The sequence below is a fragment of the Ixodes scapularis genome, unplaced genomic scaffold (assembly GCF_016920785.2).
Source record: "Ixodes scapularis isolate PalLabHiFi unplaced genomic scaffold, ASM1692078v2 PGA_scaffold1__304_contigs__length_218370807, whole genome shotgun sequence".
In the NCBI taxonomy this organism is placed as follows: domain Eukaryota; kingdom Metazoa; phylum Arthropoda; class Arachnida; order Ixodida; family Ixodidae; genus Ixodes; species Ixodes scapularis.
Genome location: NW_024609846.1, coordinates 171,718,589 through 171,737,259, shown reverse-complemented (window position 1 = coordinate 171,737,259; position 18,671 = coordinate 171,718,589). Strand labels below are relative to the sequence as shown.

The window sequence follows — 18,671 nt, the reverse complement described above, 5'->3', positions numbered from 1 at the left end:
TTCCGCCCAATATTTGGGTTACTATTTCAGCAATGTTTGTTTGTGTGTTTACCGAATTTTCAGGCACATCGGGGACTATGAAAAAAACGCCGGAGTACCCCCTTAAGTTGACTTGGCAGGTGGCAGCGGTTCACCCGTAAAGCATTCAACGTCTGGTAGTCCTCACTGGCTCTGGGAACACCAACAGCTTGTTTGGATCCACAATGGTGACGAGCGAGAGCAAAGACCTTCCTTCTACAGTGCTTGCCACTGCACTTGGCGAGCTCGTGCAACTGGAGCAAGGAAAGAACAGAAACTTCAGCGAGCAGTTTATTGATAAAATATAAAATCGTCTATCTCCCGCGCATATTTTATGTTACAAAGTGTCTTTATACAAAGAGTCATTTATCTGTACATAAAACTCCCAAAAATACCCAAGAAAAAAAAAAAAAAAGACCTTGATCTGACTAGTGGATTTGAGGGGCAGAACCGAGAAAAGGAAGTTCTCTCCCGTTCGGTATCTGTCCACAGTACAGACAGGTCTAGAGTTTGTCAAAATGATAAAAATGGCTGTCGCGATGCATTCAAAGAGTCGACGCTTCGACGGTCGTGTCGGCATTGTCCACGACCCACGGGTGTGCCAGCACTTCGTCCAACGATGCTCGTTCCTTCGGGACCTTCTTCAGGAGCTGCGATTAAAAAGACATCAAAAGCTATAGATTCTTACTGCAGAATGAAGTGTGGGACAAGCCTGCTACATATTTCAGGAGACTGCAAATAAAAAACGTAGCCATAAAAAAAAAAAAAAAAAAGAGCAATAACTTTTGGAGTTTTATTTTAGCGACGGTGAAAGCGAGACCTTTCTTGGCTGCCGATTGGACATAATGCCACAGCTTGCGCGTAATCAACCAATGTGAGATTTTTTACCAATTTTTCGAGTTCACATTGGGGCAATATTTTGGTGAGAACATCTCGCCAACATACAAAGAGAGAGGCTTGCGGCCTCTGATGTGTTTGTCCTTGAAACTCCTTCATTCACCGGTTGATGTCAGCTTGTATACAGCGGCAGAACTTGAGATTTGCTAAAGCTTAAATTGTCAATGGCTTCCAACGTCAAATAGCGGACGATCACAATTTCAGTCTATATCCGATCTCACTTCACCGCAGCACTCGGTTTGCAGAAGACTATCAACTTTTGTGTTAGGAAACAAGTACTGTGTTGTTTCGATTTATTTCTTTCTTTGAATGGTGCTTCGTAGCAAACAAACTGCGTTTTTCGCTCGTGTTAGCGGATGAACCGTCTACAAATGCTATGTTCTCTCGTCGAGAGGCAAATTAAGTCTCACTCTCGCGATGACCAAAATCTGATCCCTGGGGAGGCAATGGGTGAGAGAGCAGGCAACTCTTGTCCAACAATATATTCCATGTCAACTTTCATAAAGTACAGTGCTTATTCAAATATGAGTACACTATTTCTTCCCACAGCACCGTTCATGATGTTTTGGGTCGATGTATAATCACAACTAAAGAATGTTGGCCTGTAAGAGGGAGCAAGACTTCTAAACACATGAAGCTTCCCTAGAGACTACTCAGGGATGCATAACTACGAGCCAAATATGAGCAATGGTAGGGTTTACAAGGCACGCGGGCTACGGTGATGCCTTACCACCTTCACAAAAATAATTTACATATGTTGCGGAATTTGTTTCTATCAGATTCATGGGCAGAGTGCAAGCCAATGAATTGCAGTTGGCAATGGAAAGGGAAAGCAGGGAGTTAAAAATTTGTCAGTTCTGAAAAAGGAAGGCAGAACCTTGAGGTGATGATCGAGGCACTTGGAAATGTAGGATGGGTCTTGGAGATGTAGACTGAAATCCAAAATTGAATTGTAGCCTACACCTCCAAGATCCCTCGGGGATCTCTTGACATGCAACCGAAAGCTCAGTTACAGTGTAGACCGCATATAACGTATGTCTCGGGAGTCGCGAAAATCCGCACTATAAGCGGTACCGCACTATAACCAAAACATCAATTTTTCAGGCCAAAATACATGCCATCAGACAACTTACCTTTGTAAAAGAATTTATTTTATGTTAGATGAAATATAAAGCTTAGTTTGAGGAAAGTCTTTATTTCAATAGACTAGTACAGTTATGTCTCAAGTGTGTCACACATTTTAAAAGGAATTAGCGGCTTTTGCCTGGCGCAGCCTTTTAACGGCGTCGCGGGTTGCGGACGGACGTTGCGAGCGTTCAGGATTGTTAACCCTAATCACTTTTCTCCGGAAATGAAAACGCATGAAAATTCGCATCATTCATACGGTACGCGCCAGTAATACCTTGAACTTGAGCAAACGCATGGAATGCGCCAAATAAGAAGTCCGGGCGATGTTCGACGACACAAATGCTTAGAAATCACCACTGTAGTCGAAGTAACAAACACGACGACACGGGAGTTTCTGCCGTCTTGAGAGCGCCGCCAGGACATCGCCGCACGAGTAGGTGGATCTTCCCTTCTAGTACGTGCTGGGTTATCATAGCGACACACAACGAAAATTCAGAGTCAAGGATAGCGCTTTTACGCAGAACGATGAGATGCACGCCGTCTACGACGACGATCACAACCGACGCCATGTTTGCGGAATAGGAGCAGCCGGCCCGCAACCGGCATGCAACGCGCGCGAACATTTCTCCTCGACCTGCGATTGGTCTGTCGTTGCGGTTTTTTGTTTCTTTGTTTCCAACGCAGCGGAGGGACGCACGCACGTGAACGACTCGTGCATGCGTCCCTCCGTCGCTATGGCAACTGAAGCCTCTCTCTTCGCTTCTCCCCGCGTTTTCGAGCAACCTCCTTGCCCCGCGAGTGCAGTTCGTGGCTCGCGCCGTCAGCGCCGTTATCTAGTGTCGCACAGGGAAGTGAGCTCGCTGCTCCGGTCGTCGGCGCGGTCGCCGGGCTGTTCCAGAAGCCTCACTATAACCGGTATTTCCCTTCGCGCGCCTGCATTTGAAGCGGTATGTAATTACATGAAGTTGTATGGGAGGTGAACCGGTGGTTTAAAAAAACCGCGTTATACCCGGCCCTGCACTATAAGCGGTTACGTTGTAAGGGGTCTATACTGTGCCCCCCCCCCCCCCCCCATGGCACCTTCTCTGCAATAAGCATCCATCTGGTTGCAGGCACCTCGGCCGGGGTTCGAACCTGCCACCTGGGGATCCGTAAGTCGGAGCTCTGCCGCGGCATCATCGAGGTGGCTCATGTTTTCTCCGAAACTCGGACGATGAATAGTAGGTGCCAGGAAAAAAAGATAAGGCTGGCAATTTTAACACAGTGTGTTCGAAGGCGCAGAGCAACGATTTTTGGAATTCGGCCGATTAACTTCGGGAATTAATGTGTCATTTATGGAATAAAAAACACAGTGATGTGATTGGCCTAAGCCATTTTGGAGCACCTTTTGCAGCAGCCAAAACAGTTCTTTGGAGCAGCACAAGTGGCTTTTGGAGCAGCCCAAACAGTGTTTCGGAGCTAAAAAAGTGACTTTTGGAGCATATATTCTTAGAAAAATAAATATTTGTTTTAAGTGCTGGACAAACGAAGGGCACTATGTGTTGTGCTGTGATGTGACGTGTTGGGGCGGAACTCGCTGCTTGTGTTTTTGCTGCTGAGACATCCGACAAGTATACAGCGCTGTAAGCGTTGCCAAGCAATTCCGAAAAAAAAAAAAAAAAAAAAAACCGCTTGCTATTGTTTTACTGGTTCCCGAAGTGGCAGATTTTTATAAAAAGTAAGCAAATGTAAAACAATAGATTGCAAGCGTCCCGGCTAGTGCCTCTCGTGCAATCATGTTCACATGCACCTGAAGACAACTTCGGCAGGCTTGCAGTTACGTGTGCTTCGTCGCGCGAGCGGAGACAACGGCTGTTCGACCGAAAACGAAACCATGCCACTCCGCTCCGTCGCCAACTGGTTCCCAAAATAGTATGCAAAATGTAACTGTCCAGCATACGACAATAAACAGTCCAGCAGCGCGTGCTTGCCAGGCCGGCAGGCGAGGTACAGGCTAAACACACACACACACACACAAAAAAAAAGAACCTGAGCGTATCGATGCAAGACATTGCGAATCAGGGTCAAAAAGTTCTTGGGCCGCTTTGTGCAACGACTGAACTCGAGACGAACAAGCGCGGTGTGCGGATTCAGCGTGCAGACATTGCCTTGTTTGCTTTAGCTCACTTCTCGTCATCAACTTTTTTCGCGGCAGATTTTTCACGTACCGGAGTCCCTCTCGAAAGAAAGCTTATAGAGAGAAACCTAGGTAATCAAAACTTCACCAAGCAGTCATTGAGTTAAAGAGGGATTTTTATAGCATCGTATGATTTAAACAAGAGCAGGAATGTCGATGCGTTTCAGTTTAGAAAGCGCCATATCTGCAGCGACGTGGGGACGGCAACACACGACGTCGCGCAACCACGGCGACTGTGGTCGCGCGAGCGCTTCAGCTCACAAAGTAACTCTCGCCGCGCGGCAGGTCTGGCACTCGGCACACTAACATCGGAGCGTCCGCACATGCCAGTGTCTATCGCTAAACAAATAAAAAAAAATAAAAAAGTAAAAAAGACGCCAGACGAGATTCCGGAGACGACGAGAGCGCGAAACGCGAGACGACGGGAAAAATCATGCCAGACCGAATAGACGATTGATGCAGGGTACTTTGTGTCCGGCGGCGTCTTTTGTGCCACCAAGCTCATGCATGCTCAATTACGGTTCTCAGTTTAGTTTCGTTTTTGAAAGGCGACCAAAATTGGTCCTTTGGCGCAGGCTTGGCGCAGATTAGCCATATTTTGGCGTAATGTAGCAGGATGTAGCAGGGTTAGCCCCTTGGCGCAGTTTGGCGCAATTGGCGCAGCAATCACATCACTGAAAACAGAACACTGCTCCCTTGCGCGTGCTAGTTTTGATTTTAAAAAATGAAACAAATAGAAGGTCAAAGTGCCTCAACTCTCAGGTTGTCTTTCGAGTGACATGCTCTGGGGGACCGTTGAATTCTCTCTTCCGTTCCCCCAGCCGCTTCCCTCCACGACTGTCGACTTTTCAAGGATTAGCATCGCCGAAGGTCAAAGCGGGTAATTGACACAGAAGGCGGTTCGCTACGGGACTGACAGCGGGGTGCAGCAGCGGAGGGGGACAGGTCTTGTCAACTTCCGCTGTCCCCCAGAAGGTGTTTTACCGTAGTTCCCATAATGGCCATGCGCGGCCACAGATCGAAAAATAATTCAATTTTTTCCTTTGCAATGACGTAGCCAAATAGCAGTATTTTTTGTCACTTGTGCTAGATAAACAATAGAAAAAATACAAACCGCAAATCATTCCAACATTAAAATCGTCGCAGTACCCTTTTAAGGGTTGGGATCGCAGAGGACAGGGTGTGTAACGCTTCCTTCAAAGGACAATCCATACAAAAGAGTGGCAAATCAAGAACGAAATTCCAAATGCACCTTAACGAGGATCAAACCCACGACTGCGAGATTGACATTCCGCCACTGCGTCAATTAGTGGGTAGATACCAGGCCAGTTGGCTTTGTTTCTTCCATTGTGGTTAGTTACCAACTGCCCGAATGCAAACAACAATCACCAGCCTTCGAAAAGTTTACGGCAAGAAATAGGAAATCCAAGATGTTCCCACCCTGATATAAAAAAACACCGAGTTTGGAACAAAATAACACTCCATAATGAAAGAAAGAAAACTGCAATGTCCACCAAACCCCAAAGAATGCTGCAGAAACACGTTATGTGCACACCGACTTATCCATAGGATCGAGATAAATCGAGCATAATCTCGCCCGTCCTGATTATTGCTTCCATTATCTGGTAGTCTTGGATCTTTTGCATGAAACCTTTCGCGAGAACCAACTCGACCCTGGCCCCACCTTGCCGATGAGGTCCCTAGCCGGCGGGCAGACGTGATCCGGGAAGTGAAGATCCACGGCACGGATGCGACCGTAGGTGGCCTGGGTAGACTTGGACTCGAAGGGCGGGTTGCCCACCAGGAACTCGTAGGTGAGCACGCCCAGGGCCCACAGGTCCACCCGCTCGTCGTACACGCTGTTCTCCACCATCTCGGGCGGCAGGTAGTCCAGGGTGCCGCACATGGTCACCCGCCTGCGACGGAGGGGCGCCGCACAATCGGGACGTCTGCCGTGGCGCAACTACGCCGTCCGGTTAGCTGTGCCATCGCACATATAGAACCTATGTAAAAGTGACAACTAAACGGAAGGATCTACAAAAAATATAAGCTTATAGAGTCACCCATATACATCTTCCAGGGGCAAGAGAGGTGAAACAAGTTTTGGAGCAAATTTTGGAGTAGAAAAATCTGGATTTTGGAGCAGCTTTGGAGCACAAACTTTCTGTTTTGGAGCAGCAGTTTAGGCATTTTGGAGCAACTTTGCAGCATAAAATTCTACAGTTTGGAGCAGATTAGGAGCAGAAAATGTTAGAGTAGCTTATCAGCAATTTATATCATAAAAAATCCGATTTCAATCACATGAATCTGATGATTTTTTTTAATCATTATTTTTTCACACCCTGGTTCCAATAAGTCATCGGCGCCGATACGCACCAAGATAAAAATATAAAAAAAAAAGGAAAAGGCACACCCAAGTCCAATGCGCATAGATGAGGTCAAGAAACACAGGCTTGCTGCAAAGTTAGGTGGGAATCAGGTACCTCAAGCTTATACGATCTGGCGCCAAAGCACAATTGTAGTGCAAAACTTTTTAAAGTGGTCATTCGAGAGCATGAACAGGGAAGCAGGGTTTACTACAATCAGACATTGATCGGATGCTTGTAGAAAGCACGTGCAGACAGAAAAATCTCCATACGAAAGGGAGTCACAAGCTAAATACTGAATTGGTAGAAAAACTATGAGCAGCACATACACGCTAAATACGGGTGTGTGACCGGTTAATTCGATTGTTCACGCACTGAAAGGACGTGTGTGATAACCGAAAGTACTCAAGGCGACGGCGCCGTCCAGTTTGACGAGAAGATTACGGACACGAATGAACAATTACATAATGGAAGCGCTCAATGGCACTTTTAAGAAAAGGTTTACTCTCAAAACAAAAAATATACTTAGGTTTGCTCATCTTGATAGCCTGTGCGTCGTAACTCCTGCGGCCAGACAGCGAGACTGCGTGACAGCGCACCGGTAGCATGCAGTCACAAATGACAGCATAAAGTAGTAGGAAAATTGGGAAAAGACCATGTATCATATGTATAGAAGGGTATTACAGCTGAAATCTTTGAATCTGGTGGTTGCTTGCACCACCCTGTACCCGTGCCGTGTACTTTACTACAACGAGATTGAATGTTGCCAACCAAGCTCTCGTTTCCTGCTAAATCTAGCATCGCCGCAAACATATATTTTTTTTAGTTTTCGAGTTACTTTTTGTGCAGTGTGGTGCAATTTCGACCGATTTCGCATTTTCAATGCAACAAGGTGCAGAAAACTGGGTTTGTATCGAAATGGCGCAATTGGCGCAGATGTCACACCCCTGATCTTCCCACAATAACAGATACAGTGTAGACCGCATATAACGTATGTCGCGGGAGTCGCGAAAATCCGCACTATAAGCGGTACCGCGTTATAACCAAAACATCAATTTTTCAGGCCAAAATACATGCTATGAGACAACTTACCTTTGTAAAAGAATTTATTTTATGTTAGATGAAAAAGAAAGCTTAGTTTGAGGAAAGTCTTCATTTCACCAGACTAGTACAGTTCTGTCTCAAGTGTGTCACACATTTCGAAAGAAATTAGCGGCTTTTGCCAGGCGCAGCCTTTTAACGGCGTCGCGGGTTGCGGACGGACGTTGCGAGCGTTCAGTATTGGTAACCCTAATCACTTTTCTTCGGAGATGAAAACGCGTGAAAATTCGCATCCTTCATACGGTACGCGCCAGTAATACCTTGAACTTGAGCACAGGCATGAAATGCTCCAAATAAGAAATCCGGGCGATGTTCGAGGACACAAATGCTTAGAAATCACCACTGTAGTCGAAGTAAACAAACACGACGACAAGGGCGTTTCTGCCTTCTTGAGAGCGCCGCCACGACATCGCCGCATGAGTAGGTGGATCTTCCCTTCTAGTATGCGCTGGGTTATCATAGCGACACACAACGAAAATTCACAGTCGAGGATAGCGCTTTTACGCGGAACGATGAGATTAACGCCGTCTACGACGACGATCACAACCGACGCCATGTTTGCGGACAGAAGCAGCCGGCCCGCGACCGGCATGCAACGCGCGCGAACACTTCTCCTCGACCCCTGTGACAAGACCACAAACGTGAAAAATATTGCGCAACTTACAAGTACAGTGTTTGAGAATGTTCAGACCAGCCTACCGCAACGATCGAATAGTTGGAAACTGTTTTTTCAAGGTTATGTGACCAACAAAGGCTCGTGACTGCAGGGAGGGGCTATGAACCAAGGACGACTGTCCTTTCCGGTCGGCAAAGTTCACTTATCCCTCATTGCGGCCAAGTGACACCATTTCTGCCGGGGTCACCATTAGGGATGTTGCGAACCACCCTAGGTTCGAATTCGAAAGGTTTCAATATTTTCAAACCGAACTGAGGTTCCAATTCAAAAGATTTCTATATTTTCAAACTGACTGAGGTTTGAATTCGAAAAATTCTCAACTTTCGAACACCATGGATTTTCAAATTCGAAAAGTTCGAAGCTTTCACGGTTTCCAAAAAGTTTGGGTTCAAATATTTAAAAAATTTTTTACTTGAGGTTTGAGAAATTTGAAGATTTTGAACTTTCCAAACTTAAAATATTAGAGATTCTAACATTTTGAAAAAATTTTGGTATCTGAAGTTCGAAAAAATTAAAAGATTTTAAATTTCTTTAAATCTGAAGTTCAAAAAATTTGAACGCTTCGAATTTTTAGAGACAAAAAATTCGAAGGTTTCGAATTTCTTTCTGCATAAAGTTTGAAGGTTCCGATTCTCTTTTAGGGTTAAATTCGAGAAAAAAAACTTCAAAGATTTCGAATTTTTACACACCCCCCGGGAGGGTCAACTATCGAACCCTTGGCTTAAAATTAATGAAATTTACAGGGTAGGCTGGTGGCAGGGATGGGCAGTATTTCAAAAACAAGTACTATTTGAAATACGTATTTCAAATACTTTGTGTATTTTGCATTTGTATTTAATTACAAATTGGGTAATGTATTTGATGTGTGTATCTAAATACTAAAATGTGGGTATTTCAAATACAATTGTAATTAAATACAATTTTGTGGGCAAAAATACATCCCTCAAATTTATTGTCACTGTCCAGAGGAGGAAGAAAATTGCATTCTGCACTGAATGCAGTGTCTCTCAATCAAGCACAAGCATTTAATGACTTTGTGATTATGGTGCTAGTCCAGGGCAAGAATAGTGACGAAATCGACGTTCACAGGCAGACTGGCTAAACAAGTGCCTGTTACAACTTGTGATGCTTTCCAGCCTGGTTTTCATCCATATTTTTGTCTGGAACATTCTAAATGCGTGGGTCGTCCAGATTTTCGTAACTGGTGAGAGTTTCAACAATAAAACATTTTCTAGCTAGTGCTGAGTGTCTTGGTCGTCTCGGTTTGTTGGTCTATACCAAAATGTAATCGACAAAAAAAAAAAGCTGCTTGAAGCTCTTTATTTTTTTCACCTATTACGTCCAAGCTGATTACATTTTTTGTGATTATATTTCTATTGCGTTACTAGAGCTTCGCCCACTAACTCCCGAATGTGCGATGCAAAATTAAAACGAGATACCCAGAAACCCGTTGCAGGTGCCCTGAAGTCGCTGACGCAAATTTTGAGGAATGTATTTGGAAAAGTATTTGGAGGAGACCAAATACATTTGGTTGTATTTGTATCTTGTACTTAAATGTTTTTTTGGAAATGTAATTAAATTTGTAATTAAACACATTTTTGACGAAATATTTTGTATTTGTATTTCGATACATATTTGCATGTATTTTGCCCATCCCTGGCTGGTGGTCATGCTAGAGGGTGCATAACAAAGTTTCAAGTCTGTCGGTTGAGTGGGAAGGAAATTAGGGCAGCTTTTGTCAGCAACACACAGTGATGTGATTGGTCCGTGTCATTTTGGAGCAGCTCTTGGAGCAGCCAAAAGTCAATTTTGGAGCAGCAAAAATAACTTTTGTAGCATCGTTCTTATTCATGGCAATGCAGACATTGTGAACACTAATGGTTTGGCGCGTCCAACTAAAAGGCAATGTCTACGTTGCCTTCTCAGTTCTGTGCAACCCTTAGCTCGCACCAGTTGCACAGCAGGAGTGAGTCCCTCAAACACAAAACTAGCGTTTAGTTGCGTGGAGAAGCATCAGACTCGGTAAGAAGGTGAGTGAAGGACAGCACAAACTGCTGGGAATGGTAATTTTAGGTGCTGAATCTCACTGAAATAATACAATAATATAGATTCCATAAATTAATGGTTCCTTCGAGTTGTTAAGGTTGTAACAAAACAGCAATTTTAAATTCAAATAAAAAACAAAGCACTCGTCGTTTGATTATGATAGTCAATTACATTTTTTTTTGTGTACAACTTCATAACAAAAACGACATGTGAACAAAACTTTCAAAACAATCCCGCCGAGCTCATTAAGGTTGTTCCCGAGCTTCCATCCACTGTTTCTGCCAACTTAGTTCTAACTTAATCACATTTCAGGGGTGGAACTCATGAAATGTGCTTGGGAGCAGCCACGGGAGCAGCTAAAACAGCTGTTTTGGAGCAGGTTGGGAGCAGCTAAAACTACACTCTGGAGCAGGCTAGGAGCAGCTCAGATCAGTTTTCATTGCACTCCAGCTTGTGTCTTAGACAAGCACGGGAGCAATTTCAGTTGTGCTTAGCAGCCCAGATAAACATGAGTAGTTAGGGACCTAGGCAGATGGGATAACAGTGTAACAGATGCGAAAACTTGGAACTTTGTGAGCCTTGATATTTTCTGAGTGGCTTTCAGCTGCTCAAAATGCAAACCAGCACCGCTTATCGCACAGTCCACACGTCCTCGACAGAGTGATTTTATGTGCGAACCACGTGACGTGCGTAAGCAACGGACGTGCAGTCGCGCGGAAGAACAGGGAAACAAATTTCGAGTTTCTCATATTGCGCAACTCAATATCGCAACAAAATTCGAGTTTATCCTATTGTGCAACTCAATATCGAAGCAGCAGACTACGATTAACGGAGTTATCGTGTTCGAAGCGATAAGCAGGAGCAAGGTTAACGTATGCCGAGCAGATCTACCGCTCGCGTGAGAGCTGCTGGCCGGCAAGGTTTCGGATCGGACTGCGTTTCAGATCTATCAAATCACGATTTATCTTGCAGGAATGCGGTTCCAACTTCTAACGATGAAGTGCTCAAAGGAATCTTTTGCTCATTTGTTTTCAACGGGCTGACGTCCGGATCCCGGGCTTCGGAGCCTCAGGCAATCTGACGCTTAACGACTCGACCTTACCTCGACCGACTTGTTTAACCGCTTATGGTTGAAGAATAACAATCCAGAAGCAGATGGTGTAGCGCTTGGAATCCGAACCCCGAGTTTTTTTCGCACACTTCCTACTCGGGATACACAGGGAGAATAAAGAGAAAAAAAGGATTGCAAGGCCGACCAAGCTAAACGCGATCATTGTTGCCAATCGAGTCGATAGAAACCGAAACCAAGACAAAATACAATTTTTTTGGCGCACGTTTTCCAATTTGGTGCATAATGGCGCGAGGTATTGACTGTGGCGCAGTTTCCGAAACATGGCGCAGGATGGCGCAGACAAATGCGTCTGGCGCAAATGGCGCAGCCGTTCCACCCCTGCATTTATATAAAAGTGACAGCTAAACAAATCAGTTGGCATAAATAAATAAATAAATAAATAAATAAACATACGAAAGAGCGCATATAAATGTTCTTGCATTACCGAAGTATCTTCACTAAATCTTGATATGGAAATAGGTACTGCCAGGATATCATAGTCTATCATACATACGAGCCAAAGTTGTATTCAGGAACCGTGCCGCGTCTCGCTCTGGAGGACTGCTTTCCCATTAGCGCAATGGTGCGTTGCGGCGAAGCAAGACACGCAAAATCGCGATGCTTACATTGCGGTTTTCGCTTCTCTGCAGTACACCAGTGCGCGAGGAAAAGCGCACTCAACCAGACAATCTAATCCTCCAGCAGAACGGACGACGAACATGAGAATTATTGCGTAACTTCCGAGTATCGTCAGCCTTTCATACGAAATGCGATCGAATAGTACTTTATTTCAGACAATAGTCCACAGTTCTGAGAATTCGCATAAGCATATCGTAACAGCCCGGCTGAGCAGCGAGGCCTGAGCTATAATATTTTCAGTATCATTAAAGTGTAATTACGTTTTGGCGCAAAGTTCTCGCGTTTTGGTAAAATGTAGCAGGATGTAGCAGGGTAAGTACTTTGGCGCAGTTTGGCGCAAATGGCACAGCAATCAGATCACTGAACACACCTACATTGTTTAGTTAATCTATTGTTAGAAAACTACCACAATATTCAAGAGTTTTATTCGCTAGGTATGTAGCTGAATGCCTAGGAGGTGCAGCTATGAAAAGCTTTTTGTAGAAAGTCATTTATTTCTATCAATTTTCTCTTCTGCGAAATTGGTCAACTTTTTGTTGTCTTTTGTGTCTTCGACACAATGTCAACATTTTTTATAAAAGACATCCGTAAAGTGACAAAAAAAATTTCATAACTGCACTCCTTATTAAATTTCAGTCATGAAAAGTGAAGAACAAGCCTTCCCTGTGCTGCAGTGATGTGATTGGCCTAAGGCATTTTGGAGCACCTTTCGGAGCAGCCAAAACAGCGTTTTGGAGCAGCAAAAGTGGCCATTGGAGCAGCCAAAACAGTCCTTCGGAGCAGCAAAACGAGGCTTTTGGAGCAGATATTCTTAGAAAAATGAAAATAGTTGTTTTAAGTGCTGGACAGATGAAGGGCGCTTTGCTCGCTGCAATAAACAAATTATGGTCAAGTTGGACCACCGGGGAGTCTTACAACATGCTGAAATGCCAATGATACGACACATTCTGCAATGCTTCAGTGAAATGATACATATATATGTACCCACTATAAATAAATAAGAACCAAACTGCACATATTAAATTTATTTAAAAATGAGCAGCCTAGTAGTAAATATCAAAGCATAAAGTTGACTAGTTATATAATATAATAAACTGAAGCAGTTTTCAACTGATGAAACACGTAACTACTTCAGTGAAATGCGAAACTGTACACAAGAAAATGTGCAACACGACTAGCGGGTGCTTTTCCTTTTGCTTTTCAAAACTTACTGACAGGCTGCTGCAAGCCTCTCTTTGCCTCGCAGTTGGCGAAAAGCGGCTCCGATCTAGCAAAGCGCTTGCAGGGAAGCTTCAACCGTTTTCTGCAGGCACCATAAACATACACGTGTTATATCTTTTTTCAGTTTACTTTTATGGAGTTTAAACATACCGAAGAAGCGGATATAGCAAAGTGATTCCAGGTTCCCGTCAACTTTGTTATAACCGGTCTTGACAGTACGTAACTTAAAACATACTGCGCAGGAGCAAGCGATACATTACACGATTCCGCTAAATGTTCTAGAAAAGTCACACAATTTAAAACAAAGGACTAGGCCGGTGCGGTTCGAACCTCGTGTCCTCGCGTGGGAGCTGCACATGATGCCAATGCACGCCGTGCACACGGCAACTTGAGCAATGATGGTACACCGATTCCTCCAAGACAAACGGATCCCAGGGCAACATTCACTTGCTCCGAATAAATTTGGAAAAGTCAGAGACCTCGTTCGGCTCGCGTCCGTCGACCCCCGTCGCGAGACCCCTGCGTCGACAGACGAGGGCGTGTCCCACCCACCTGGATGAGGGCGCGTGCACAGACCAGCCGAAGTCCGCAATCTTGAGCTCCCCGTTGTAGCCGAGAAGCAGGTTCTCGGGCTTGATGTCCCGGTGGATCACCTTGTTGGCGTGACAATACTTGAGGGCCACACACATCTGGTAGATGTACTGCAACAAGATGTGGAGCAAGTCTCGTACTGCCGCGAACGAGGCTATGTCGTGCGCCGTGGGTCCTCGAACTGGTTTCCCTGGAACTCCAGGGTTCCTCAGATTACCCTCGCGGATTTCCTGAGCTCCGAAATTTCCTCCACCGTCCTCTCTGCACCTAGTAGCTAAAGTGTCCTCTCAACCATTATCCGAGCCGTCAACCGATGCATAGCTAGTGGCAAACCTTCCTTAGCACATGCATTTACCCGTATAAGGTTTGTAGGCTCGTCCAGTGCTTAAGCACCAAGCACTAAAATAAAAACCCAACCTCTAGTTAGATGACCCAAGAACCCTTACTGGTCTCGACTTTCCTGCATTTAAGGCGATGGAGAATCTATGGACCTTGTAAACAATGGTTTGAACCCTCCCCTTTAATGGTTTTGTTTACGTCTGTTTAACAAAGTATTTTAATTTCGCTCACATGTATTGTTGCGCCACTGCAGTGAAAGGGATGATGGCCTCATCAGGCACCTATTGCCTTTTATTGTATCAAATACATTGTCTCGTATGTATGCCTGCATGTATGTATACGTGTCACTTCCTATTATACGCTCGCTGCTTTATGCAAAAAAAGTGTTTGCGAGGCTCGCACTGCTTCTCTCAACTGTCCAGTTTTATTTCAATCGTACCATCACTACCCTTAAAGGGCAAATTTGCTCAATTCTAAAGATATCGGGATAATGAGTGATTTCTGCATTAAAAAGCCCTAGGAAAAGACGCGTCGCTTGCTTCGCGAAAAATGGGATAAATATTTTTTAACTCTAATTTTAAACACAAACAGAAATCGAAACCGAAAGATCGGCTCCGTCCGGCAACATTGGCCTCGGGTCGCCAAGGACGTGGCTATCACGTGGTGAGAGATGTCACATGATCCCCTATGCAACGACGGGCAGGATTGAGGCGGGCATGTGCCAGGCGCAAGTGTCGTCTGCACTGCACTGTTTACCACGTTTTGCTGTCTACGACATTTGACATTGTCCGCATAACTGCGGCACAGGTCTGCACAAGTAGTGTCCGTAGTGCGGACGGAACTTCGAGAGACAGTAATCACAAACGGTGAGACGACAACAGTGGTTGTGATGAGACAGACAGCAGTAACGGCGGGACCATGACGATGCGGCCGGATGGCTCTTGAAAAGCGCTCTGCACAGGCGCATTACGTCAATCACGTGAACACCGTTCAGCGTCGAGAGGAAATGTTGCCGACGTCACCCTTTACGCTTGCCCGGAGGAGTAAAAACAAGCGAAAGATGGCAATGGTACTGACGTTTAACTCAATCTTGGCTTTGCCTACGTCGTAGCCTTGACTGCGCTGTTGGTTGCACCTCAATTCGCCCACTCGAGTCAGTCACTTTCAACAACATGGCGAGTTGCAAAGTTTGCGGGACCGTTTAAGAAACATTTAGGCAAAACTATGCCTAGGTGACACTGAAGAGGACTGCATTGATTTTTTCCAAAACAAAAATTAAGCGGAGTTGCTCTTTAAGGAAACAAACGAGAAAAGACATCTTTGGCAACAGAGTTGGCACCCGACTTTCGACCCCTGTCTGTTCAAATGGGACCTGCGAGTCCCTTCTGATCTGCCCCCTCGCAGAAACTGCAGTCCGGCAAACTGCACAGGCGGTGCTTACGGTGGCGGCCCTCTTGTCGTCGAACCTCTTGGCCTTTGTGAGCTGCTTGTAGAGCTCGCCGTTGGGTGCATACTCCAGGATCAGGTAGATCCGGGTGGCGTCGTGGAACCACCCGTACAGTTTCAGGACGTGAGGGTGGCTGCGCAAGGGGACGGCTCCATCAGATAAGGGCACACGCACACATGTCCGCAAACGCTACGCAACAGACTGAGTCGCGAGAGTTACAGCATATGTCTTTTTAATACGGACACCTTGGTTGGCCCTGAAAACTGTCCACAATGCGAGGCGTCCTAAGTAACGAGACAAAATAGCACATATTTACTCACTTTGTCCCCAAAAATTCTGTCTATATGGCGGGATATTCATATAAACGGGGCCCTTATTAACTAGACATCACTGTAGAACCACTGTACAAGCTATGCTTTGGTGCAATGGCACTCTGGCCATCTTGTTGCTCAAAAAATAATTGTTGCCACTAATTTGAAGTTGAAGGAGACTGCCTTTAGTCTTCCATCCAGGAACGTTAAAACGGTTTGCGACGGAGCAACACAGCATCGCCCGAGCATCCAGACGTCGTGCCCAAAGCTCGGGAAGTCTCATTTTCTAACTGCAACTGTCGCCACGCACCGATTTCCTGCGAGACAACTGGGGAATGGAACACCGACACTGGAAGCGTAGCTTATCCGGCAGCTCTAGAGCAGGTGGTGAAGCGGGCAGCCATGGTTTAGTTTCACGAAAAAAGTGTACACAATGTTATTTCAACTTATGATTACAAGAAATGCAAGACCTTACCGTATTTGATCGAGTAATACGTAGCCGCGCTGTTTATGAACAAAGCCCGTGTGTCTTCCTTCTCGCGGAGCACAGGAATACCAAATCACCACAATTGGCAGAAAAATGGCGGTGGATTAAAGGACAGAGGTAAGGACTTCACGCAATAATGCTAGTATCTGCTCAGATCACATTTGACCTCATTATTTGCTAGAGCGTGATGATTGGCTGCATGCGTGTTCTGCAAGAAAGTAGATGCAAGGGCCTTATTCATAAGAAGTGCAGCTATTACTTGAGCAAATACGGTTCCTCAAATGTTACGCGTCGATATGGACGTATAACCAAGTTTCGGAGAGACATCGAGTACAAGAGCGTGTTTAAGACTGGTATTCTTTACGGTCAGATCTTTACTCGATCAATACAGTTAGAAAAGTAAAAAGGAGGCCTGTTCTCTATGTGAGAAAGAAAGTTTGACTCTTTCCGTCTGTCATCAGGCAGTCAAAAATAAAAACAATCCACTAACTAAAACAAAAAATATACATTTTTTTAACTTATTACCACCTTAGGTTGATATATTGCGGGCATATAAGTAAATTAGTTCTTTTGTACGCTGCTGCCACAAATTATAAATTAAGAAAAATTGATTCCTTCAATTCTGTGGAAACGCAGCCATCCCCAGATCTAGAGTGTAGAAACCAGCCGGTTAAAGCATAGTGGCAAGTGGCAGGACATATTCAGGGAGATTCTGCAAAGCGCAAGGGAGGTGCAGTGCAAAGTTTTTTTACGCGGAAGTTTTGTGGTAGTCGGCCAGGCACCACCACATCGAAAGATTGCACCAGAAGTGGCGATAATCTGGAACGTTTGCGCTATATGTAAGAAGTATTACGTACTCACCATGCCTTATGCCTTCTCACGCCAGCTAGGACAATAGTTGGCATTACTGAGCACACCACCCAAACAGAAGCAATACAGTCGGTGACAGGTTACGAATTCAGGTGAAGCTCCTCTCACCTCCTTTCCCTCTAGCAGAGCTAACACTGGAGAAAGTTGCCTTCTCTCCAGCATTCACTCTGCCTAAGTGGAAAGATGTGGGAGAGGTTTCTCCCGAACTCTGAAAGGGCCCCTAAGAAGAAAAAGCTTTTTTTTTTTAAGCAGTTTGGTTGGGACACGCGTGTCAAAAAATTATGCTTACGCAAAAAAGCTTTTTTTTAAAGCAATATTGATGGCGCAAGACGCGATATAGTCGGTAGTCACCTCCTTTCCACTTGCTTTCACTCTCAGCATTTTGGGAGCATGGAGGAGAGGTGGATCGGCTTGGCCATCATGTCGAGGTGGAGAGTATGACCATTCCGTGACGTCATGAACCTTGTACGCAGAAATTAAAATAAATCTCGCAATGTCATAATTGCTCTAAAAGATTATCTTTTTTTAAAGCAAAATTATTTTTTTGACATGTGTGTCCCCAACTAGACTTAAAAAAACAACGTTCTTTTCTTTTCAAGGGCCCTTTAACCTGTCACCAGTTAAATACTCCGTGCATGCCGCTATGGCGCAGCAGTCTCTTGTGTCATCAGCACCTCCCATGATCGGGTAAAGAACTAATGCCATGTTCCCATGCGGAAGCGGAGGCTTACGGGAGTGAGGGATTGGCCATGCGGCGCGCTTTTGCGACTCGACGTAATAAATGATACTCTAATATATTTTAAAGCAAAGCGTTTCACGCTAGAAAAGCAGCTTTACGCTGGCAATTGCATGTTTTCTGCAGCAGAGGCGGTGATTCACGCTTTGCCATCCAGTGGGTAGGCGAAATGTTTTGCAAAGGTTATTTTATGACAACCATTTGCATAGCCTGTCCTTTTAAGCACTACGTTTTACTCAGAGCATTTTTTTTTATGCCACATCGGCCTAGTAGGTAGATCTAATTCCGACCCTCTTTTACCCTCCGCTGCACCTTCCAATATCAAGGATAATGCATCTACAGAGTTCTAAATCTCGTTGTGGTGAGCGATGCGAGGCAGCTGAAATGATCTACAGAAACTCACTAATTTGTGCGCAAATTGCACTCGCAACGCCAACATGCATGAGTATAGTTGTGCCCCGAGCCTGGCTAACAATCATTACAGCCATCGTCGACGAGCCAAATAGAATCA

The 18,671-nt window shown here is 45.0% G+C and overlaps 1 protein-coding gene across 1 annotated transcript in view; it reads right to left on the bottom strand.

Moving 5' to 3' along the window:
* Window positions 1-287: 287 nt before the first annotated feature.
* Window positions 288-18,671, bottom strand: part of LOC8027700 (aurora kinase A) — a 31,152-nt gene continuing 12,768 nt past the window's right edge. Inside the window, exons 4-7 of the mRNA XM_040222257.3 lie at window positions 15,751-15,889; window positions 13,932-14,080; window positions 5,904-6,135; window positions 288-668 (exon numbers count right to left, since the gene is read on the bottom strand). Of these exons, the coding sequence (XP_040078191.1) occupies window positions 564-668; window positions 5,904-6,135; window positions 13,932-14,080; window positions 15,751-15,889 (625 nt within the window). The 3' untranslated portion in view covers window positions 288-563. The remainder of the gene's footprint in view (window positions 669-5,903; window positions 6,136-13,931; window positions 14,081-15,750; window positions 15,890-18,671) is intronic.